The sequence below is a fragment of the Miniopterus natalensis genome, chromosome 13 (genome assembly GCF_054644295.1).
Source record: "Miniopterus natalensis isolate mMinNat1 chromosome 13, mMinNat1.hap1, whole genome shotgun sequence".
NCBI classification, from domain to species: Eukaryota; Metazoa; Chordata; class Mammalia; order Chiroptera; family Miniopteridae; genus Miniopterus; species Miniopterus natalensis.
In genome coordinates, this window is record NC_142093.1 from 7,718,596 (window position 1) to 7,738,921 (window position 20,326).

General features: G+C 57.9%; 2 protein-coding genes across 4 annotated transcripts in view; one reads left to right on the plus strand and one right to left on the minus strand.

Moving 5' to 3' along the window:
* Nucleotides 1-757: 757 nt before the first annotated feature.
* GDF7 (growth differentiation factor 7) lies at nucleotides 758-4,746 on the plus strand. The gene is made up of 2 exons (XM_087823813.1): nucleotides 758-1,130; nucleotides 3,768-4,746. Exons 1-2 carry the CDS (start codon nucleotides 758-760, stop codon nucleotides 4,727-4,729), a joined length of 1,335 nt encoding a protein of 444 aa, XP_087679939.1. The 3' UTR covers nucleotides 4,730-4,746.
* Nucleotides 4,747-15,893: 11,147 nt separating this feature from the next.
* The window catches only part of LDAH (lipid droplet associated hydrolase), a 67,421-nt gene continuing 62,988 nt past the window's right edge, over nucleotides 15,894-20,326 (minus strand). For all 3 annotated transcript variants that reach the window (XM_087823384.1, XM_016224781.2, XM_016224782.2), the window contains exon 7: nucleotides 15,894-19,198. In XM_087823384.1, the coding sequence (XP_087679510.1) occupies nucleotides 18,983-19,198 (216 nt within the window). In that variant the 3' untranslated portion in view covers nucleotides 15,894-18,982. The remainder of the gene's footprint in view (nucleotides 19,199-20,326) is intronic.

The window sequence follows — 20,326 nt, forward strand, 5'->3', positions numbered from 1 at the left end:
TCCGGCCGGTCCTTCCAGCTGCTCGCTCTTTGCCATACGGGTCCCCTTCCCCGCTCCGGCCGTCGGCTCGGACCTTCGGGGGCTGTGGCAGGGTGGGGAGCAGACGAGCTGATCATGAAAAACGCGCCTCCGTGGCAGCCCTGCGCGCCCTGGTGGCCTCCGTGGCCTCGGGGGCCTCTCTGCGCGCGGTGCCCACCCGGTCGCCGCACCGACGGGCGGGGCCGAGCCTCCCGCCGCCCCACCTCTGGCGTCGCGGGCGCTCGCGGAATGAGCGGGGCGGGGCGGGTGCTTCTCCGCGGGGGCGTGGGGAGGCGGCTGGGCGGGTGCCGTGTTCGCGAGATTCCCCCGAGTCTCTAAACCCAGAGGGCACGTTTGGCTGGGGCGCGGCGCGGGCGCAGGGGAGGGGTGCGCAAGGCTGAGGGGAGGGAGGCGGGGCCCCGTTTTGTGCGGGAGCCCCGGGCCGGTGTCCCTCTCGGGTCCAGAGAAGGGGCGCAGCGACCCGGTGGGGGGGCCGGGGCGCGGGGAGGGAGGCCCCTGCCCCGGATTCTCCGTCAGGCGAGAGTGGGGGGCGCGGCGCCGCCACTGAAGTGTTCAGCAGGGGGCGCTGCTCCGGGCGCGGGGCGGGGTGGGGTGGGCGGGGGGGGCGCTGCTTGCTGCGCACACTTCCCCCATTATTAAACACTATGTTCAAAAGGCGCCGGGGGACTTCCCGGAGCCACGGAGCTCGCGCCGCGCGCCCGCCCGGCCCGCGGAGCCCATGGACCTGAGCGCGGCCGCCGCGCTGTGCCTCTGGCTGCTGAGCGCCTGCCGCCCCCGCGACGGGCTCGAAGCGGCGGCCGTGCTGCGAGCGGCGGGGGCAGGGCCGGCCGAGGGCCCGGGGGGCGGCGGCGGCGGGCGGACCCTCGCGGCGGCGCCGGGCGCCTCTCCGGCCGCGGCGGCTCCCGGGGCCCGCGCCGCGCGCCGCGCCACCGGCGCCGGCTTCAGGAACGGCTCGGTGGTGCCGCACCAGTTCATGATGTCGCTCTACCGGAGCCTCGCCGGGGGGGCTCCGGCCGGGGCTGCGGCCGCGTCCGCCTCGGGCCACGGCCGCGCGGACACCATCACCGGCTTCGCGGACCAGGCGACCCAAGGTACTCACGCCTCCTCTGCGCCCGTCCACGCTGCCCGGTCCGGGCGGGCACCGCCGCCGGGGCGGGCCCCTGCTCCGCTCCGCTCGGGGCGCGCCCCGTCCCGGCCTCAGGTGTTGGGAAGACGCTTCGCCGAGGCCCGCGCTCGAACCCGCTGCGCCTGGACGGCGGCGGGAGACGCGGCGGCTCCGGGTCCCTCCGTGCGGTGCCCGGGCCCCGCGGAGCCTGGGACCCCGAGAAGCAGAGGAGGGGCCCGGCGGAGCGGGACTGCGTCCTGGTCGGGGCGGCGGCCGCTGCTTCGTCGCAGCAATCGGGGCGGCAGCTCCCGGCCTCTTGGGGACCATTCAAATTGGGGCTGACTCAGGGGCATGCGAGACAGAGGCACTAAAACTCCAACAAATGGCCCTGGAGAGGCTGGTGCATCGCCAGGTACAAAGGGGGCCCTTCTCGGCAGGCTGTGTCCGGGTGCAGGTGTGCAGCTGGGGTGCCGCGCCGCCCGCGGGGCGCCTGGCCGGCTGGAGGTCGGGCGCTCGGGCTGTGCGGGGAGGAAGGAAGGGCCAGGAGGGCGCAGGAATGCAGGCCTCTCCCGGACCAGTGGCCCCACCTTACTCCCCGCCAGGCCCTCCAAAGGTAGGACGTGGGTGAGGCCCCTGGTGATTGCTGTGTCATCTGGATTTTATTAATCTCTATTGATGTCATTAAAGCAGACAGATAGGAGAGATTTAAGTTATTTCGGCCTTAATTCTAAACAGCCAGAGACCCGGCATGGAAGGCAGGAGAGAAAGGAAGGCCGGCGGGCCTGGAGAGTAAGTGCTGCTGCAGAGGGGCCCTGGCTGGGAGCAGTGAGCAGATCACCCGCCCCTCCAACACACACAGCACCCACACACAGGCTGCTGTACTTGGGGTGCAGGGAGATCCTGAGCCCTATAGCCCTGTGGGAACTTTCAGGCATCGTCCTCCGCGGGAGTGCCCCTGGACTGCAGGCTGGGGTGCTCATGGGAAGGCTGCATCCTGGGACACAGGCCCGGGACCCCAGCCCTAATGCTGCTGAGTGGGCGGCCAAGCCATGGGAGAGCCGGGCAGTGCAGGGCCCTAGGCTAGCAGAGGCACCAGACGCTCTTTCTTTGGTCGAGTTAGGCCTACCGGGGCCTCAGCCTGAGCGGAGTCCTTCCCTGGGGTGCCAGCTTGGCTGGTAAGGCCACCGCGCCTCCCTCTGGGGGGAGGGAACACAGTGGCAGCCCCTCGAAGCGGGGAAGGCTGCAGGGCAAGCTCCAAGTGCTCCCGCGAGCCAGCGGCCCCGGAGAGGACGCTGTGCTGGGTCTGTGTGTCTGTGGGGCGCAGCGTTGGCTCATTCCCTCTCCTGCCTCCCCCTCCATCCTGAGCCTCAGCTTGGAGCAGGGCTGTTTGAGGTCCCAAGAGGCCACTAGCAGCACCCAGACTCTGGACCTCAGGAGCCGAGAGCCTGGCGTCGGTGGTTGGTGAGCAAAAAACCTCCAGCGGTGGGGGAGTCTGCGTAGTCTCTGTGTTTGGGGCAAAACGAAACCATATGACCCTCTTCAAAGGGAGCTCCTTATCTGCTGCTTGGTGGAATTTCAGCTTTTTTTTTTTTTGAGCCCCCAAAGAAAAGAGTGCCTACGACCCAGAAATAAAAATCGAAAGGCCGGAGATAAGTCACAGCGGAGAGAGTAAGTCAGTGAAGGCACCCGCGGGTCCGAGGGGAGAGACCTCCTCCGGCCCACTGCCCTCACCGCGCGAGGCAGTCACGCTGCCCAAGCCCTTCTGAGAAGGCCCCTCGCGCGCCTTTGCCGCGGGTCCCCTCCATCGGAGGTCGGGGAAACACTGGGAGAGGGCGAGCGTGGAGTTCCTGTCGCGACCGGCAGCGCTCATGGCTCCGAGGCTTTGGGCCCAGCCCGGCCCCTCTCTGGGTCTGTCTCCTTTGGGCACAGCGAGGAGCGGGGCGCACTACAGGGTCCGACGCGGCCCCGTCTGGACGAATCGAACCGCAGGGCCCCAGCAGGCAGGGAGCCCCGACGGGAATGTTCCAGCCGGGCTGGGGGAGTGGAGGAGCGGTTTTCAGGGGACAAGATTTTCTTTTCGTACAGCCGGGGACCCCGCGGCGCTCCTAGGTGCTGGGGGGCAATAATGAGCCGTACCCGTATGGAGCGGGAGCCCCGCGGGGCAAACACTCGGCCTGCACTCGGGGCCTTGGAAGGGGCGCACGACTTCTGATGCGCCCACCAGGCCTTCCGGCTGCCACCCGCCAGAAAGGCTGGCTCCGACCTGGTCCCTGCAGATCTGTGGCTCTGGGGCAGCATCGGAACTGCGGTGGCCTTAAGTCTTGGTCTCGGCTGCGGGGCTGCGCTCTTGGCCACGCAGCGTGGATGTGGGTGGGTTGTGGCGGTGGAGGAACTTTCCGCTTGATGAACCAAAACCCGGTCCCCGTAGTCGGGCGAAGGCTTCCTTTCCTCTGGACCAGGCTGGCAGCTGCGGGCCGGGCCGACGCGGGGGCGGGCGCCGGCTCCCGCGGGCTTCACTCCCGCATCCTGGCCGGGCCCTTTGCAGTTAGGAGGCCCCGAGGCCAGGAGCGCGAGCGTCGTTTTCACTCTGCGCTTTCTCTCTGTCTGTGCCCGTCCTCTGCAGACGAGTCGGCAGCCGAGACCGGCCAGCGTTTCCTGTTCGACCTGTCCAGCCTTTCCGACGCCGACGAGGTGGTGGGCGCGGAGCTGCGCGTGCTGCGCCGCGAGCCCCCGCAGCCCGGCCCCGGCCTCGCCGCGCCCCCGCCGCTGCTGCTGCTGTCCACGTGCCCCGGTGCCGCGCGCGCGCAGAGCCTGCTGCACTCTCGGTCGGCCGAGCCCCTGGACGGGGCGCGCTGGGAGGTGTTCGACGTGGCGGACGCCGTCCGGGGCCACCGCCGGGAGCCGCGCGCGCCCCGCACGCTCTGCCTGTTGCTGCGCGCAGTGGCCGGCGCGGCGCGGGGGCCGCTGGCGCTGAGGTGGCTGGGCTTCGGCGCCCGGGGCGGCGGCGGCGCGGCGGCGGAGGACCGCGCGCTGCTGGTAGTCGCCTCCCGAGCGCACAGGAAGGAGAGCCTGTTCCGGGAGATCCGCGCCCAGGCCCGCGCGCTCGGGGCCGCGCTGGCCGCGGAGCCGCCGCCCGACCCGGGGCCGGGCGCTGGGCCACCGACTGCTGTCACCGGGGGTCGCCGGAGGCGGCGGACCGCGCTAGCCGGGAGCCGGGCTGCGCCGGGCAGCGGCGGGGGCGCGGGCCGGGGCCACGGACGCAGGGGCCGGAGCCGCTGCAGCCGCAAGCCGCTGCACGTGGACTTCAAGGAGCTGGGCTGGGACGACTGGATCATCGCGCCGCTGGACTACCAAGCCTACCACTGCGAGGGCGTGTGCGACTTCCCGCTGCGCTCGCACCTGGAGCCCACCAACCACGCCATCATCCAGACGCTGCTCAACTCCATGGCGCCCGACGCGGCGCCCGCCTCCTGCTGCGTGCCCGCGCGCCTCAGCCCCATCAGCATCCTGTACATCGACGCCGCCAACAACGTGGTCTACAAGCAGTACGAGGACATGGTGGTGGAGGCCTGCGGCTGCAGGTAGCAGGCGGGCCGGGCCGGCCGGGGCGGGGGCAGCCGCCCGGGCCCCTGCTGAGGAGCAGCCGCGGGCCGGGCCTGGCACCCGGCCTGGGTGCCGTCGGACCCCGGCCCCGCGCGCGGAGGAGAGCGCGCAGGTTCACGCTCGCACCGGCGCTCACGCCCGCACCCGCGTCCACTCGCGCTCCTGTTGCTGTGACTGTGCCCGAGGGCCCAGGGTGGAGACGACGGGACGCTCCGAATGTCGCAGCCACGTGCGCTCTGCAGCCAGATGGCCCGCGCCCGCTGTGCCTCTGGGGACAGGGCGGTGTTTGTGTCCAAGTAACAGACACGAAATCGGGTAGGAACAGGTCGGGGAGTTGCCGGCTCCAGAATGGGTGAACGAAAGCGTGTTCTGGCCGAGTGTGGGCGCGGAGGCTGGGCGGCCGAGCTGCGAGTGCTGCGCCGGGACCAGGGGACCAGGGGACCAGGGGACCAGGGGACCAGGGGACCAGGGGACCAGGGGCCGCAGTGCGGTTTCTGAAGGTTCGCGGCGCACGGAGGCCATTCATTCCGGGAAGGAGCCGGCAAAGGTCTTATGTTTCCTTTGACTTTTGACAGGGAAGTGTCCCCTCAGTTTTGAAAGGGAGCATCTGTCCAGAGCAGGCTGTGGAGCTTCCTAGATCCCGGCAAAGGTCAGCACCACTCTCTTTAAAAAAAAATCAGTTCCTATGGGGAATGGTCTAGAAAGCCGGGAAAAAGTACTTTTCTCTGGGAGGGGAGTGAACTAGGGGCGAGGTTATAACTGCAAGTCTGATCTGACATGGAAGTGGGGTGGGTCCACCCCCAGCTTCTCCGAGGCTCCCAAGCTGGGCAGCCTGGGGTGGTGGCAGTGCCTGGGCGGGCTCAGGAGGCCCCTGCAGAGTTTGGGAATGGGGGAGGCGCTATGGCTCTGCCTAGAAACCTGCCAGGTGGTTTTCCTGGGAGCTGCAGGAGGCTCTCAGGGTCTCAGAGGCAGGGGCTCCTTTTGAGGACTCTGACTCTGCGGGTGGGCGAGGCCCCTCCAACGGCCTTACTCAGAGTGGGCGGCATGTGCTTGTGCTTAGCTCTCAGGTCTGTGTCGGCTTTTACACGCTCTCACTGTTGCTGCTGCAGGTTTTGGCAGTGTGATAGTAACGGGAAGTGAAGCCGCAGAGTGCTTTTGTGAGCTTTCAGCTCCCAGAAACCCAGTGGTTCGGAGCAGGTCCACCGTCCCATCGGCGCTCTGTCCGGTGCATTTGCAGGGTGGCTGCCGTGGCCCCTTGGGAAGGTTCAGGCCTTGGCGTGGGGGAGCAGAGGTGGAAGTCTATCGCCACAGGCCCAGTACTTTGCCCCAAAGGGTCTTGTTGATGGAAGAAGGGTTGTCTGTCTGTGATTGTCTGTCCGTGTGAAAGGGAGCTCGAACACGAAAGCCTTCATAGTTTTATTTGGTTCATCCCTGCCGGGGAGTCCGTTGTGGCCCATGTAAATGGTTGGAAGAGGGGAGAGAAGTAAGCTGGGGTCCTCCTGTCTGGGGCTGGGAAGGGTCCTTGAAAAGCCCCGCAGCTGACCTGAGCGCTCCTGTTTAAGGCTGTGCTGGGTGTTCGCCTTTAGGGTCCCTGGGAGGCATTCATTCTGTCCTTTGGTCTCGGATGCTGAGGCCCAGTTATAATTTCCATTCTCAGTGATTACGTTCTTAAGGGAGAGGGAGGGATGAAAGACTTAGATGCAGCTAATTTATTTAAAGGGCCCCACCTGAGTCTTTTTTATCCTGTAAAATTCCCCCAAAGGAAAAGAAAACACATTTATAATGTGAATTTATATGCTGTGGCTATGTGGGTAGCTATAAATAACCAGAAAATGCAACAGTCTCTTCAGGTTAAAACCAAAACACTCCCCAAGTGGCTGCTACACGACACCTCCACCCAGTCTCCGAGCCTGGGCCAAGACGGTTCTGCTACACTCATGGATTTTGCCAGAGAAGCCTCCCTCTCTTGTTTTAAACTATGATTTTAATAACGATTGGCTGGTGATTGCTCCGATACCTGTTGTAATGAAGAATAAAGGTGTAGTGTTAGATGTCTTAGAAAGGGAAACTATAATGAAACACTATAGTGAAATATTATTTTGAAGAAATTCTAGGGTATTTAATATCTTTGGACAAAAGCAAACATTTTGATAGTTTTTTAGGGACTAGAAAAAAATTGTGGGGGAAGAAATGTCATGAGTTAGCCTGAGATTTTTATGGCAGGAAAACCCCCTCCATTTTCTCCATTTCCTCCCGATGACCTCCTTCTACCAAGATGTGATACAGGAGTAGGTGTCTTCCTGCCTCTCGAGTCCAGGCTGCACCCGGGGCAGGGGCGGGGGGTGTTGTCCTTGGCCAGCGACAGTCCTTCTGTGGCCCCGACGCCCTCAGTGTGATCTTCGCTCACCCAACAAAAGGAATGCCTCCTGGATTCCCCGGAGCTGCCTGGAACCGCCAGGGACCACCCGTGTCCTGCTCCAGCTCTGCTCAGCCCCCTGACATCTCTGAGTTAGAAGCAGGTGAGTGGAGAGGATGTTTCACTTTGTAAAATGGTAGCAGAAGGGCCGCCACATGTGGAGGATGGCTTCTGGCTGCTGAGCTCTGTTGGATTAGCTTTGACGGCGTGGAGAAGGGATTCTGCCAGCACAGTCGGTAGTGCCCTGGCCTGTCTGCCTGTCTTCTGGGCGGTGGGGAGTAGGGCCGCGTCGCCCAGCTGGGAGATCCGGGCTCAGCGATGGGCGAGCCGGCCGCTGGCAAGCAGAGTGGAGTGTGTCAGGACTGTGAGTAAGGCGGCCCCACCTCCCCAGGCCACCGAAGTGTTCCTCCTGCAGTAAGCTGAATTCTTCACTCTGCTCGGAAGAGCTGTGCGCGAGGACTGAGATCACCGGTACCCCTCTTTCTGCTGGAGAGGGAGGCTGGGCATCCCCACTGGGGCAGCAGAGGGCAGGCCAGCCGGGCCCGAGGGGCTGGTGCTGTGTCTGCCGGACACCAAGGCGGTCTGGTCACTGCTGCTGGGAGCCAGGCTCCCGTATGAAGGGAGACGCCCTCGCTGGCGGGCGGCCATGCCCACCGGTACCCAAACACTTCCCTGGCTGGGTCCTGGCTCTCAGAGCAGCGGGGAGCGCCCGAGCTCCCCCTTCAGTGCACACTCGCCGCCCTGCGCCCCACTGTCCTGGCGTTTTATTGCCAAGGGGTAATAGGAAAGAGAGGAGGTGTGGACTGTGTGACAGTGGGGTCAAGCCCACCAAGCCCAGCGCAGTGACGTCTCACATGACAGTCTCCAGGTGTTGGCGGGGGGGAACCTTGTTCAGTGCCTGAAACCATGCCTCCTGTCCGCTTTCATTCACTCACAGAAGAAAATAACTGGGGGCTGCAGTCTGGTTTTCCCCACAAAGCAGGGAGAAAAAACAATGGTTTCCAAGAGCAGCTTGTACACAGAAAGAGTCAGACTCTCCCCTTGCCTGAATCTGGTCTCCAGGAAATCCAGTGAGGGGGACAGAGAGCTACATCAGTCTCTGGGCCACCAACACCACAGGGAGCCTTGCCGATTCCCGAGAAAGCGATACTGACCTTCCCCGGCCAGAAAGCAGGGCCCTCTCAGCCTCTCAGCGGGCTGTGGGCCAGGGGGCCTCACGTGGGCCACCAGGTGGGCTGGGCAGACGAGGCTGGAAGGCAGCAGACTGTTGAGGGAGGGCAGGGCCTTTGGTGTCCTCTCAGAAAGTGTCAGATTAGGAAGGAAGGAGAGTCAGCGGACGAGTGAAGCCAGCACTCAGAAGGCATCAGGACTGAGTGAGAAGTAACCAGGTCCCTCTGACAGGTGTCTGAATGGCGCCACGGTGGGCCCACCGTGGGCTTCTGTGTGCCTAGGAGTGAACTGACCCACACAGCCACCTGCCAGCCTCAGAGCTCCGCAGGCATCTCCTGAGAGGTCTCAGCAAGCCCCGGGCAGTCTCCTCCCTCTGCGGAGCATCAGCTCAGCCCCGAGTTTCCAGGATTCCACCTTGTCCCACGGCTCACTCCCAGTTCAGAGGCAGAGCGAATGTGACTGCCCCGGGAAAGGGCCCCTCCTGACCCCAGCCCCAGAGCCGCCTCTCACGTGTCACATGCCTGTGCATGCCCACTATACTCTCAGCTCCGTTGGTGCTTTGTGGATGCTGCTTTGATTTCCCCCCGGGGCAAGGCAGGTGCAGGGGAGGTCAGGACCCCAAGGGTGGGGCTCAGCTCACCAAAGCCAGGACCTTTCCCGTGTCCCTGCTGAGGGGCACCGCCAACCCAGCTCGAGTTCCCTGTGCTCACACAGCGATGGGCAGAGCCATGCTCAGGCTGGGACTGTCCTGTGACCAAGGCCTGGGGAGGCTACGCCTGCTGCTGGGGCCTCCATGTAGGCAGCAGAGGAAAGGATGGGCTGTGCCATGTCTGCGGCCTGGACAGCGGTCTGGGGCTGCCCGAGTCCCTGGACGAGGCGTGCCAGCCTGCCTAAGGGGGGACTGCCTGCCCCAGCAGGTCCCCAGCCTCTGCTCAGCCACCTCCTGCCGTGGCTGTGTCTCGTCCAGCTTGCCGGGGCAGTGAAGCAGGGGCAGGCGTCAGAAGAGCTCCTTTCTCTTCTTTCTTACGGCCCGGAAACGGGGGCACGGTTTAACATTAAGAAGCAGTAGAAGGGGGAAGTGAAAACTATTTCTAACTTCTCAGGCAGCTGGCCGTTTGTACCTGGAGCCTCCTGGCCATTTGGGCTGGAGCTGGCTTCCCCCTCTGTGCAGACTTGCCTCTGCGCCCAGACGAAGCTGCACAGATAGGTCCTCCCCAGGAGGCTCCGGGGAGAGGAGCCTGTTCTTCCCAGACGGCTACGCTTCCCATGGCTGCAAGTTGGCCTCCATCGTCTGTGGGGGTGATTGAGGGCTTGGCATCTGCCGTGTGGGCGTCGGTCATTCAGGGATGTCTCCTGCTCACGATGTTCAGGCACCAGCTTCACCAAAATCACCGGTGCAGGTGGGCGGCCTCCAGTGGGCCTGGGACTTGGCTGTGGAACCTTCTGGCCGGGAAAGGTTCGCGTTGGTTCTTCGTGGCCGCAGCAGTAGTTAGAGCAGAGCGGCCTGGGACAGTGCAGTTGCAGAGTGTGAGGCCAGCGAAAATGGGTCTGCATTTCACGCCATGCTTACACTTAAAAGTGCATGCTCAGTGGGCGGCGGTCCGAATCCTCCTGCCATGCAGCCTCCTGAGCGGCCCCGCCGGCCTTCCCGCGTTGGTGCCGGCAGGAGAAAGGACCGCTTTTTCTTACATGCGTCCCCTGCAGTGGCAAGAGGGCCGAGGAGCCCCGGCCACCTCCCGAGAGGCGCTTCTGCAAGCAGGTGAGTGCGCTGGCAGGACGCGTACCAGGCTGGCGTCTGAAGCGCAGTCTGCACTCTTTGGTGTTTTTTTTTTTTTGCCGGACACACTTCGTTCTGCAGAAACTTTGTATCCCTTTTTTCCCTAACGGGATGTGAAATAAGTTGTTTAGAAAAGCAAGGAAAAGCTTCTGAGTGAACCCCAGCGCCCTTGGGCCTGGCGGGGCAGGCGTTCGGGAGGCGGCCGGCGTCTGCTTGCGCGTTTCTGTCCATCCACCTGAGCCGGCAGGCGGGGGTGTGGCGAGGCAGTGGCCGGAGATTCGGTCAGGCCGTAGGTGGGCCGGGGCTGCCTTCTTCGCAGAATCATCTCTGTGCTGCTCACCTGACCCACGGCGGCAACCACCTCACCCGATTAGCTGCCCCATCTAGAAACGGGTGAGGGGCCTCTTACGGGCCTGGACCCCACTCAGACACCTGAAGGCCAGAACCTAGGGCCACTGCTGAACCTTCCAGGGCTGAGGTGTGCTCGTGGCTGACGAAGACCAGACTCCTCGTGAGGCTTACCCAGAGGGGTTCTGCCAAATTAGAGGTGAACACGCTGATCCAAGGTGCGCGGGCTACACACACTTCCCTTGACAGCGCTCCCAGGGCCACAGCCGGGGAGGGCAGCATCCAGGCCGTTGAGCTGGCGGTTCGGGGAAACTGCACACATTTTGCACCTGTTGTTCATCCTGTCCTGCCGTCAAGCCTGGCGTCTCTCAGACCCCACACGCGTGGCGGCCCAGCCTGGGTTTCTCAGTGGGGTGAGCCTGAAACGCAGTGCCAAGGTGTGTCTGCATGTTTGTCTCTGAGGGACTGAGGCTGCCAAAGGCAGAAAAAGATCCACATGTCTGAGTTTCCCCGTGGCTCAGAGCAGGAGCAGTTTGGCTTGAGGTGAGCAGGCTGCCTGAGGAAGGGGTGTGCCCACGAGCAGAGTTTATTTCTTTGCCACTTAGATGCTGGGTCAGGACCTGTCAGAACCGGCCATTCTGCATTCTGTTTAGAAAATGATGATGCAGCTCAGAAAGCAAGCAAGCTCGGGATAACACTCGTTTTCTGGGTGGGAAATACTCAGGTGTTCCAGCACAGGCACAGAGGCTCTGGGAAGGGGAGTTCCTCTGGCTTTCCCCTCAAACACATCATAGACTGAACACCAGCATCCTTAGAATTTGGGGTTTTTTTTTTGGCATGTTATTTTACACTGTGGTGCAAACAGCTTTTATGTTTTCTGTGATGAAGAATCATATTTGCATCACTTTAGGTCTTCTGGCTGGAAGTATTTTACCCCAATGAAAAGTTAATGCATTTTTTACAAGGATTACGACGCTGGCCCGGGCATCAGTTGGTTGGGCGTCTTCCTGTGCATCCAAAGGCTGTTGGTTCCATCCCCAGTCAAGGCACACGCCCAGGCTGTGGGCTTGATCCTCAGTAGGGGGCATGCAGGAGGCAGCAGATCGATGTTTTGTTTTCATATGGATGCTTCTCTCTTTTCCTCTCCCTTCCTCTTTCTAAAAAAAAAAAAAATCTCAATCCTAGCCAGTGTGGTTTGGGGGTTGAACATCGACCCCTGAACCTGGAGATCACAGTTGGACTCCAGGGCACATGAATTTGGGGGTGGTTAGAAGTCCCTTTCATTTTGCGACCACACTCACTGTTCTCAGCGTGGCTCGGGGGTGAGAAGGGGGAGGGGTGTGGTTTTGAAACCCTCGTTTCACTCAAGCCCAAATCTCCTTGTGGGCAATCTCCCAGGGCTGGTTTGGCCAGAGCAGGACTCCAAGCTCAGGAGCTGGAGATGGGGCTGTCTCCCTGCTCCCCAGCCTGGCCCTTTGGGTGGCAGGAGCTGGCGTTGTGAATGCTGGCCGTGCCCGGGCCAGCTGGCAGGGCACTCTTCAAGGGCGGGCACAAGTCCACTGTGTATATGTGTTCTCGAGTTTAAATAGATTGTACATACCGGAATGTAAATGAACTGTAAAACAGCAGCCTTTATTTTTCTTGACAGTTCCATAGCAGTATATATTTGTTACACTTGTATACTCTTCATTAACCATTTGGATATTTTGTACAGATAAGTTGATTAAATATTTTATTGCTACAACTGCTCCTGACTGGTCTTTGGAGAACGACCTTGGACCTGTTTTTCTGGGTTAGACCGCTCAGGCTCCTGGGCGCTGAGAACAGCGCCAGCCCTGCAGGCGTTGGGAAGGCCGCGTTAAAGCCGCCGCCTGGGAGCCCGGCCCATCAGTCTTTACCTGAAACTGCTCAGCACGGGGCTGCTGCTCCCTGGGCCTCGTGACTGCGACGAGCACAGGACCTGTGCGCAGCCCCACGCCGCGTGGCGCTATGCATGGGAAGGTGGCCGAGTGGGCTTGGGCTCCGGGGCGAAGAGGCCAACATGCAGTGGAAACACTTTCTCCTTGGAAAATGAGCGCCGCCACCTGTCACGAGCGAGCCATTGCCGGCAGCTGGCAGAGCTGCTCCGTTTGCACACACAGCACCCAGTCTGGGTCCTGTCTCGGGTCAGAAGCAGGAGCGTCCACCCTCCGTAGGCTGCAGTCGTGCCTCTGGAATCCATAGCCTTGGCCCGGCTGTGGCCACCTCCATGGCAAGGCCCAAGGCTGGATGGCGGAGTTCAGGGACCAGCAAGCCCTGCGGCTGACTGGGCAGGGCCCTTCTGCTCAGCACTCTTCTAGACAAGTACACAGGTCCCTGCCCCATGAGGCGGCCTGGGATCCTTCAGCATCGCCCCCAGGCCAGGCCGCAGAGCACCCACCACACAGCTTTCCACCTCCAGCTGGCTCACAGCGACTGTTCCTACAGGTGACAAGAAAGCTTTCATCTGTCCCTTAAGTATTTCAGGGACAGAATTAGTGACTGAGCAGCAGCTGTGGGAAGGTGGCAGGGACTTAACGTCACAATGCCCTGTTGGCAGGACTGGCTCATGTGGGATGTGGGTTGGGTCTGTGGGACCCAGCACCTCGCAGAGTCCAGCGTGCTCCACTGTCCCTGAGTGTTAATGCCAGTCCCTGTGGCCACGTCTTTCTCTGGGGAAAAGCTCAGCAAAGTCTGCTCCCTTTCTGTCCCCTAATTCCATTACTAAAATTCAAGGAGTCTCTTTCTTTGGAATAAAAATTATGCTCCCCTTTAAGCAGCTCATTCTGTGGGAACGATGACTGTATAAGCTTTATGACCCTGCCATCAAAAAGTGTGGCTTTTCATGTGTTTATAGGAATCCTTGGTCAGTTCTTCATTTTATTTTCTACTTGACCCACCCGGCCTTCTGTGGTCGGAGGATTATACTTTCAGCAGAGATGGGGTAAGTTGCAGGGAGAAGGGAAAGTCGGGTGACATTTAAAATGGTATCCTATTTCCTAAACACTGATGGAGCCCGTCTGAAAGGCCCAGCAATGCCTGATACTTAAGGAGGCGAAGGCTGGCTTTTCCGCTCCCCCTTTCCCTGGGGCCGGATGCCTGCTCACTTCCAAGCAGGTGAGGCAAAGATGAGCACCGCCGAGGGCGGGGCCCCTGCCCTGGCTGTGGATGCCTTGTGCTCCTGGGCCCCGGGAATGCCACACACTCTTCTGCTCAGGAGGGACAGTGATGGGGAGAAACCCGTCCCCTGCAACGTGTCACCAGTGTGTTGCCACCGACCGGGAGGCTGTGGGCGTCTGCTGAGTCCTAATCACATGCAGGTGCGCGGCCGTCAGCGGTGGCCAGCAGGAGGAGGCCCAGATGTTCCCGGGGCCTGAGCGGGTGGATGTGCAGAGGCGGAATCCTAGGCCCTCCGTGAGGGGGGGCCCCGCAGGTGCACCCGCACCCCTCGCCGTAAAGGACGCTCAGTCACGGGGTCACATTCCCCTCTCGGGGAAGAGGAATTTTCCCATAGACTTACCCAGCAAGGAAGTCTGTCCCAACGCAGGGAGGTCAGCGCAGGCCCCTCGGCCACAATGTCTGAGGAATGCGACAGAAAATGAAAACGCAGGGCTGTCCCAGAGCACGGTCTTCTGTATTGTTGCTGTAATTCCCACTTGGGGTGCTGCACAGGGTTAGCGCTCAACAAATAATAACCACATATTTGGTAGTTGCTAATCCCCAAACTCCAGAGGTTTTCTAATCAGGAGAATGGAAGTAACAGTTGCAGCCAGAGGGGCCACGAATGGGCCACGAGGGGTAGTGGCTGTGCTTTCCGGTCATCCCGCGGTGCCGTGTCCTCGAATCTACCGGACCCACTGTGCACAGCTCACTGGGGACTGTACTCTCAGCGCGTCCTCTGCCCGGCAGGCAGGCTCTTTCCCCAAATGCACCGCCCGAGGCACTTCCCCCACCCTGAAAACCAGTCTATTCTCTCTTTCGTCCTTCTAAAACTACTCGTTCCCCACCCTCTCTTCACTTCCCTGCCAACCTGGCGCTCCCCTCCCCAGCCCACCCTCCCTTTTCAAACTCCAGGCCTGCCAGGCTGCCCACTGTTGCCTCCAGGAGGCGGCACGAGGCCGCAGGAAAAAGGGGAGAAGGCTGGCTCTGGTGGAGGCCTGCACGTGAACCCCAGCTGCCACTCAGTAGATGTGAGATCTTGAGCAAGTCACCTTTGCACCTTTGTGGTGGTCTGTGGAGTGCAATCGTAATCTCGCAGGACTGTGAGGCCTGGGGACACCCTGAAAGTGTAGGGTGAGCAGCGGGTTCTTTCTCTGGCCCTGCTCTTCCTTCCCCAAACCCAGCCAAGTTCTACCTGTCTTTCTGCACTACCTGTCCTTCTACCTGGCCTCATCCCCCTCTGCCCCTCCCCCTCCCTCCAGGAGTTGGCTCTTTACAGAACCAGGGCAACCCAGAGCCGCCTCTGACCTCACCAGTCCTGCTCTGGATGCCTCCAGTCTGGTGGCAGAGGAGAGATCCATGTCCCACATGGGCACTCCGCACCTGGACCAATGCAATCGATCACTCACCTACATCTCTATGGGGCACAGGCGGGAAACTTAGTCCCCTTGGAAACGCAAAGCTTTTCTGTCCTCAACACTCCTGGGCCCTTTGTTTCACTAGTAGTTCCAGCCAATGATGGCTCCTGAAAGCCCACCCCCCAAGGGAAGGAGGAGCCAAGTACATGCTCTTCTCCCCTAAAAGAGAAGACCAGGAACAAAGGTGATGTCTGGTGTTCCTTGGCTTCCTGCACCTTTTCTAGATGGACTGTAGGCCCCTTGAGGTGATGCCGGAGCATCCTGGGCTGTGTGTGTTGGAGTCCTGCATGGCCAGGGGCCAGAGAGCTGAGCCAGGTGAGCAAGCGTCCCCCACCCCCAAATATGAACCAGAGATGCTAAGACTGCAAGAATCGAGTTTCAGGCTGGGCGAAACTGCAGAAACTGAGCTATCGTGGGGTCCTCCACTGCACCAAGAGAGAGTAAAAGAAAAACAAGTTTGCTATCATTTGCCTTTAGGGGCCACTTTATAGAGCATCGACCGTAAGCCAGACAGGATGCCCAAAGCCACATGCATGACCTCATTTACCCATGTTTCAAACAAACAAACAAACAAACAAACAAACAAACAAACACAAACACCCCTCCCCAAATCCAAAATCCAAAAACTGAAGCAAGTACTTTCATAGATGAAGAGACGGGGGGGTGCAGTGGGGGGTTGGGGAGGCTGGAGGAGAGATTCAGGGAGCTTAAGCCTATGTAACATCACAAACCCATGACATGACAGATACAGGATTTGAGCCTTGGTCTCCATTGACTGCTTAGAAGAAACTCAAGTTCTGGGAAAGAAGCAATGAGAGACATACAAAAGGAGAGAGCCTGTTTCTATTTAAATATTTTTATAAATTTTAAAATTGTCTTGCACTTACAAAAAGGTTGCAGGTAAAATACAGGCAACATTTCCCCCCTCTGGACCATGTGAGAGGGAACTGACATGCTGCCCTGCTGCCCCAGACACTGCAGTGTGTCTTCAGTACAAATCAGGGTATCTCCTGCTTTTCCACGTCACAGCCACTGAGCTCAGGAAATTAACATCTTCTCCCAGTTAATCTTCAGACCCCATTTGGGTTGTGCAAATCGTCCCAACAATGTTTTTTGTAATTAAAACATATAATCCAGAATCAGGTGTTGCTGTATATTGTCATGTCCCCTTAGTGTCCTTTAATCTGGAATTAAATTTAATTTTAATGCAATGTAGGGTGAAGAGGAATTGAGCCTCTGGAGGTCACTGGCTGTCCAGGGGAGGAGCAGATCGCAAGAAGGCCCTGGCTACCTTGGACAAAAGGCCACGAGAGCCACACGAGCTGGCTGCCTCTGGAGAGCCTCTCCCATAGGCCAGAGCACACGGAACCACCGTGGGCACTGGTCACACTCCAATTCAGGCTTTCCATTGGCACTAGATAACCCCGCCCAAAGCGAAATCTTTACCAAGGACCACCCATGTGGCTGAGTGGGAAACAGGCAGCAATGCTTCTGGAAAACATTTCATCCACCGCTTATCCATCTTAGTCTTTTATTTTCAGTATTACGATAGTTAATAATAAGTATTATTATTATAGCCAATCTTTATTAAGATGCCCTTGGATAGGCATTGTGCTAAATGCTTTAATTTTATCACCCTCTTTAACTCTTCCAGCAATGAGGCGCGCATTATTAATCCTACCTTACAAATGAGGACAGTGAGGTGTGGAGAAACGAGATAAAGTTGCCTAAAAATCACACAGATGGTAAGGCCTTGTCACCTAATACATACGCATGGAAACATTTAGCCTTTTGTTTAAGCCCTAATGAAATAAAGTGAACTTCAATCTCCTGAAATCCGACTCTTCTGTCTCTGAGAGAAATACTGAGAAAAGTGGCTTTTCAATTTCACAGGGAGACTTTGACCTGAGTCTAACTCAGAACTGCTCAGCGCACACCTCTCCTCCCCCAACACACGGAGATCAGGCCAGGCAAGCCCACAGCGCTGGTAAAGCATTTATTTCAAAAATTTATTTGGTGCTTAGACGATAAACAGGAAATAAGAGCCAGTAATATTTTACTTTACCATTTTTTAAGCTCTGAAAAACAAAATGAGATACAATTTCATACACGTGGACTTTTGAAACGTGGAGTCATGTTGTAACCCTGGAGGAAAAGCTGGGAATGCTGGTCTCTATTTCAGTAGGTACGCTTCATTCAGGACTTGCTTATGTGTACAGGTCAGTACTATTGAGCATCTCCTGCAAGCATGTCAGAGCCATGAGTCTCAGCTGCTAACACCAGATTTCTAGGCCTCCCCACGCAGATGCCAATAGGCGTCTGTGTGCGGCCCTGTGCCAATGGCCTGTGTGTGTGCCGGCTCCTCTCTGAAGCCAAGAGCACTCCTTGCCTGGGGCTTGGAGTTCCCTTCCAAGAAGTCATTTGCTCTGAGGCAGAAGCCCTGTCTGCCAGTAACCTGTCCAACACTTCCCATAGGGATGGCAGCATAGCAGGGCTGACCCTGTCATCAGGGGGCTTTAGGTTTTGAGAAGAAGGCCAACATCCCATTGTCCTTAAATCTGAGGGACTCCTCCAGGAGAAACTGGAATGTTTCTGATCTATGGTCTATCATCACTGCACTCAGTGTGGTTTATGGGCTCCTGAAGCCCCAGGATTGAGTCAGTTTGTGGAAGACAGCAATATTGTGAGCCCACTCTAGGCCAGAGAACGGCTTCTTCTCTACTAGATGTGAAGGTGTCAGGAGAAGGTAAATTTACATAATTGAATGACTTGTTTTGGTTCATTAGTAAAACCATTTCTTTCCAACTAACATGCTAATGCAGAAAGGGGACAATCACTTATGGTTATTCTCTATTCCACAATTTAAAGGTGCCCTTTTGAAAGTTACTTACTAGAAGACTGTCAGAAGGAAAGACTCACAATACAGCTAAGCCTCTACCCTCAATGCCGAGCGCGGTACTTGGCTCACTGCTTGGTCCTCAATGGGGTTCCAATGAAAAAAATCACAGAAGGGGCAACTGCGTATGGCTGATCTGGGGCAGTCTGGGGCCTCCCCATCCTGGCTGTGGAGAAGAGGAACCTGCAGGGAGCTCACAACCCTCAGGATGAGGCTCGGCACGGAGTTTGCTGGCTGTTGGGTGGTGGGAGGCACAGTCAGGATCCTTCAACTCTTGTTAGGTTAGTTGAGCAGAGGGACGTCTGGCGAACTTTATTCTCTAATGCAGGTAGACCAGGAAGTCACACTCAGGGAAGCTTCTCAGAGACAAACACAGGCCTCTCCGATGATGGCTCTGCTTGGGCCTGTGTCCCTGGTGGCCAGAAAAAAGGCTGACTTGGTGGTCTGTGACACAGGTTGGCAGGCTGTCCTAATAGCCAGCCTGATTCTGATGGTCTCAGCCGAGACCTCTGCAAAGTCAGTTTGGGCTGATCTTCGTCTTCTGTCCTGAAGGACTCAAGTCCACTGGCAAGAAGCACTGCTCATCACTTCTGCTGCTGGACTGTGAGTCCCTCTCATGATCTTACACACTTCACACACCTGACCACACACTGAGTGCTCACCCATCACTTTTATATTTCCTCGGAGGTATTTCTACGATGTAACTCAATTAAAATCAACTAAATTTAGACTTCCTTTGTCTGCAAGGATCCTGCCTACCAAAATAAGCTGCATGGTGCCCCTGGGCCTCTCCTGTCAACATGGATCACTGTGTTCCTGAGTCTCGGAAAATGTGTGGTTAAGCCTATGGAGTATTTCGCCAACTGTGTTTACTTCAGCCAGCAGCACAGGAAGGTGGGAGCTGGTAGTTTTTAGCCAAGAGGGTCTCATTTTTTTTCTCTTCCGATACCAAACACTCAAATTAAGCATTTACCTACGCAGTCTACTAGTTACTACTGAGAGCCAGCGTGCCCACTGCCTCTGTGCCCTGCTGTCAGTCCTTTTTTCCTGTCCCGGTTTCCACTGTGGACGGGCCATCCCGCATCCAGTCAGCGACCATGTCAGCCATTTCCTGGGACGAACGAAGGATGAACGCATGAGCTATTTTTTTCTCACACAGTCGAATATCGCCTTCTGGGAAATCCTTCTTTATGTCTTCATAGTACTGTGTTGGACACCAAGGATCTATAGTTCCATAGTAAAATGTAAGCTAAAAGACAAGACGAAAACATTTTATTAGAAGACACTTTCCCCTCCCAACACAGATATGACACCAGCAACGAGCAAGCAGCCTGCTGTGAAACAGCTCTCGTGGCTGGCCCTGAGGGCTGGTCCCAAGGCTTCCCCCAGAGGGTGGCTCTTTCAAGGCAGTGAGCCTTCATGGCTTGTGGGAGTGAACTCAGAGGCATCTGGCGGAAAGAAACTCATGCAGGGAGAGCTTTGTGTGACAGACCACCCACGATTCACTAAAAGGATTCACCAGCAAAGCTGTGTGTGTTGAGGCTGGGATGGACACTGGAGAGATGGCAGATGAGAACAGAAAGAGTTATTGAGGCAAAATCACTGCTGAGTGACTAGTGACCATTCATCACACACATAATGGTTTTCCTACAGCCACATGGTAGGCACATGGGACGTGTTTGTTGAATGCATGCAAAGATGAATCGGCCAGACTCAGGCTTCTCAATGTGGCAGATGAAATGCAATCAGAACCCCGAGAGTGTCTAGGACATTTCTACAAATAGGCTCATTCGGCAGGAGAGTATGTTGATTCAGCGGGGAGGTGTTATAATCATACTCAGGTGACAGCAAACAGGCTGGTTCGAGACAGAACCTCCTTTGAGGCATAACTAAGACTGATCTCTACCTGTCCATGACACACACACACATGCATATACACATACAAATGTGTACTGCATATATGTACACATGCATGTGTACATGTGTAAGGGTTCACACATACACACGCATATATTATATATAAGTGCACACACATAAATATGTATATATTTATGCCATACATTTATAATAAGTACATATATACCTGTGTCTAGCTCTAGGCTGTTATCATTAAAAACCATGTCCCAGCTCTTCTGTATTTCTAAAACAAAAAGGCAACAAAAGTGGAATCCTATTCAGAGTGGTGCATAAAGGTAATTTCTACAAAAAAATAGGAACTAAGTTTTAAGGACCCCACAACATCTGCTATCACTGAAAAAAAGAGTTATGCCTGGTTCCAGCCCTTGAGTGGCCAGTCACACTCACGTGTAGCTTCCACAACACAGCAAATTCGCTCCCTCACTCAAACCCTTACTCATTAATCTGTTCAGCAAATAGT

What these genes read in the sequence shown, in the direction of transcription:
- GDF7 (XM_087823813.1), top strand. Translation starts at nt 758, where the DNA reads ATGGACCTGAGCGCGGCCGCCGCGCTGTGCCTCTGGCTGCTGAGCGCC. An exon ending in CGCGGACCAGGCGACCCAAG is followed by an intron (nt 1,131 to 3,767) that starts GTACTCACGCCT and finishes CGTCCTCTGCAG; the next exon opens with ACGAGTCGGCAGCCGAGACC.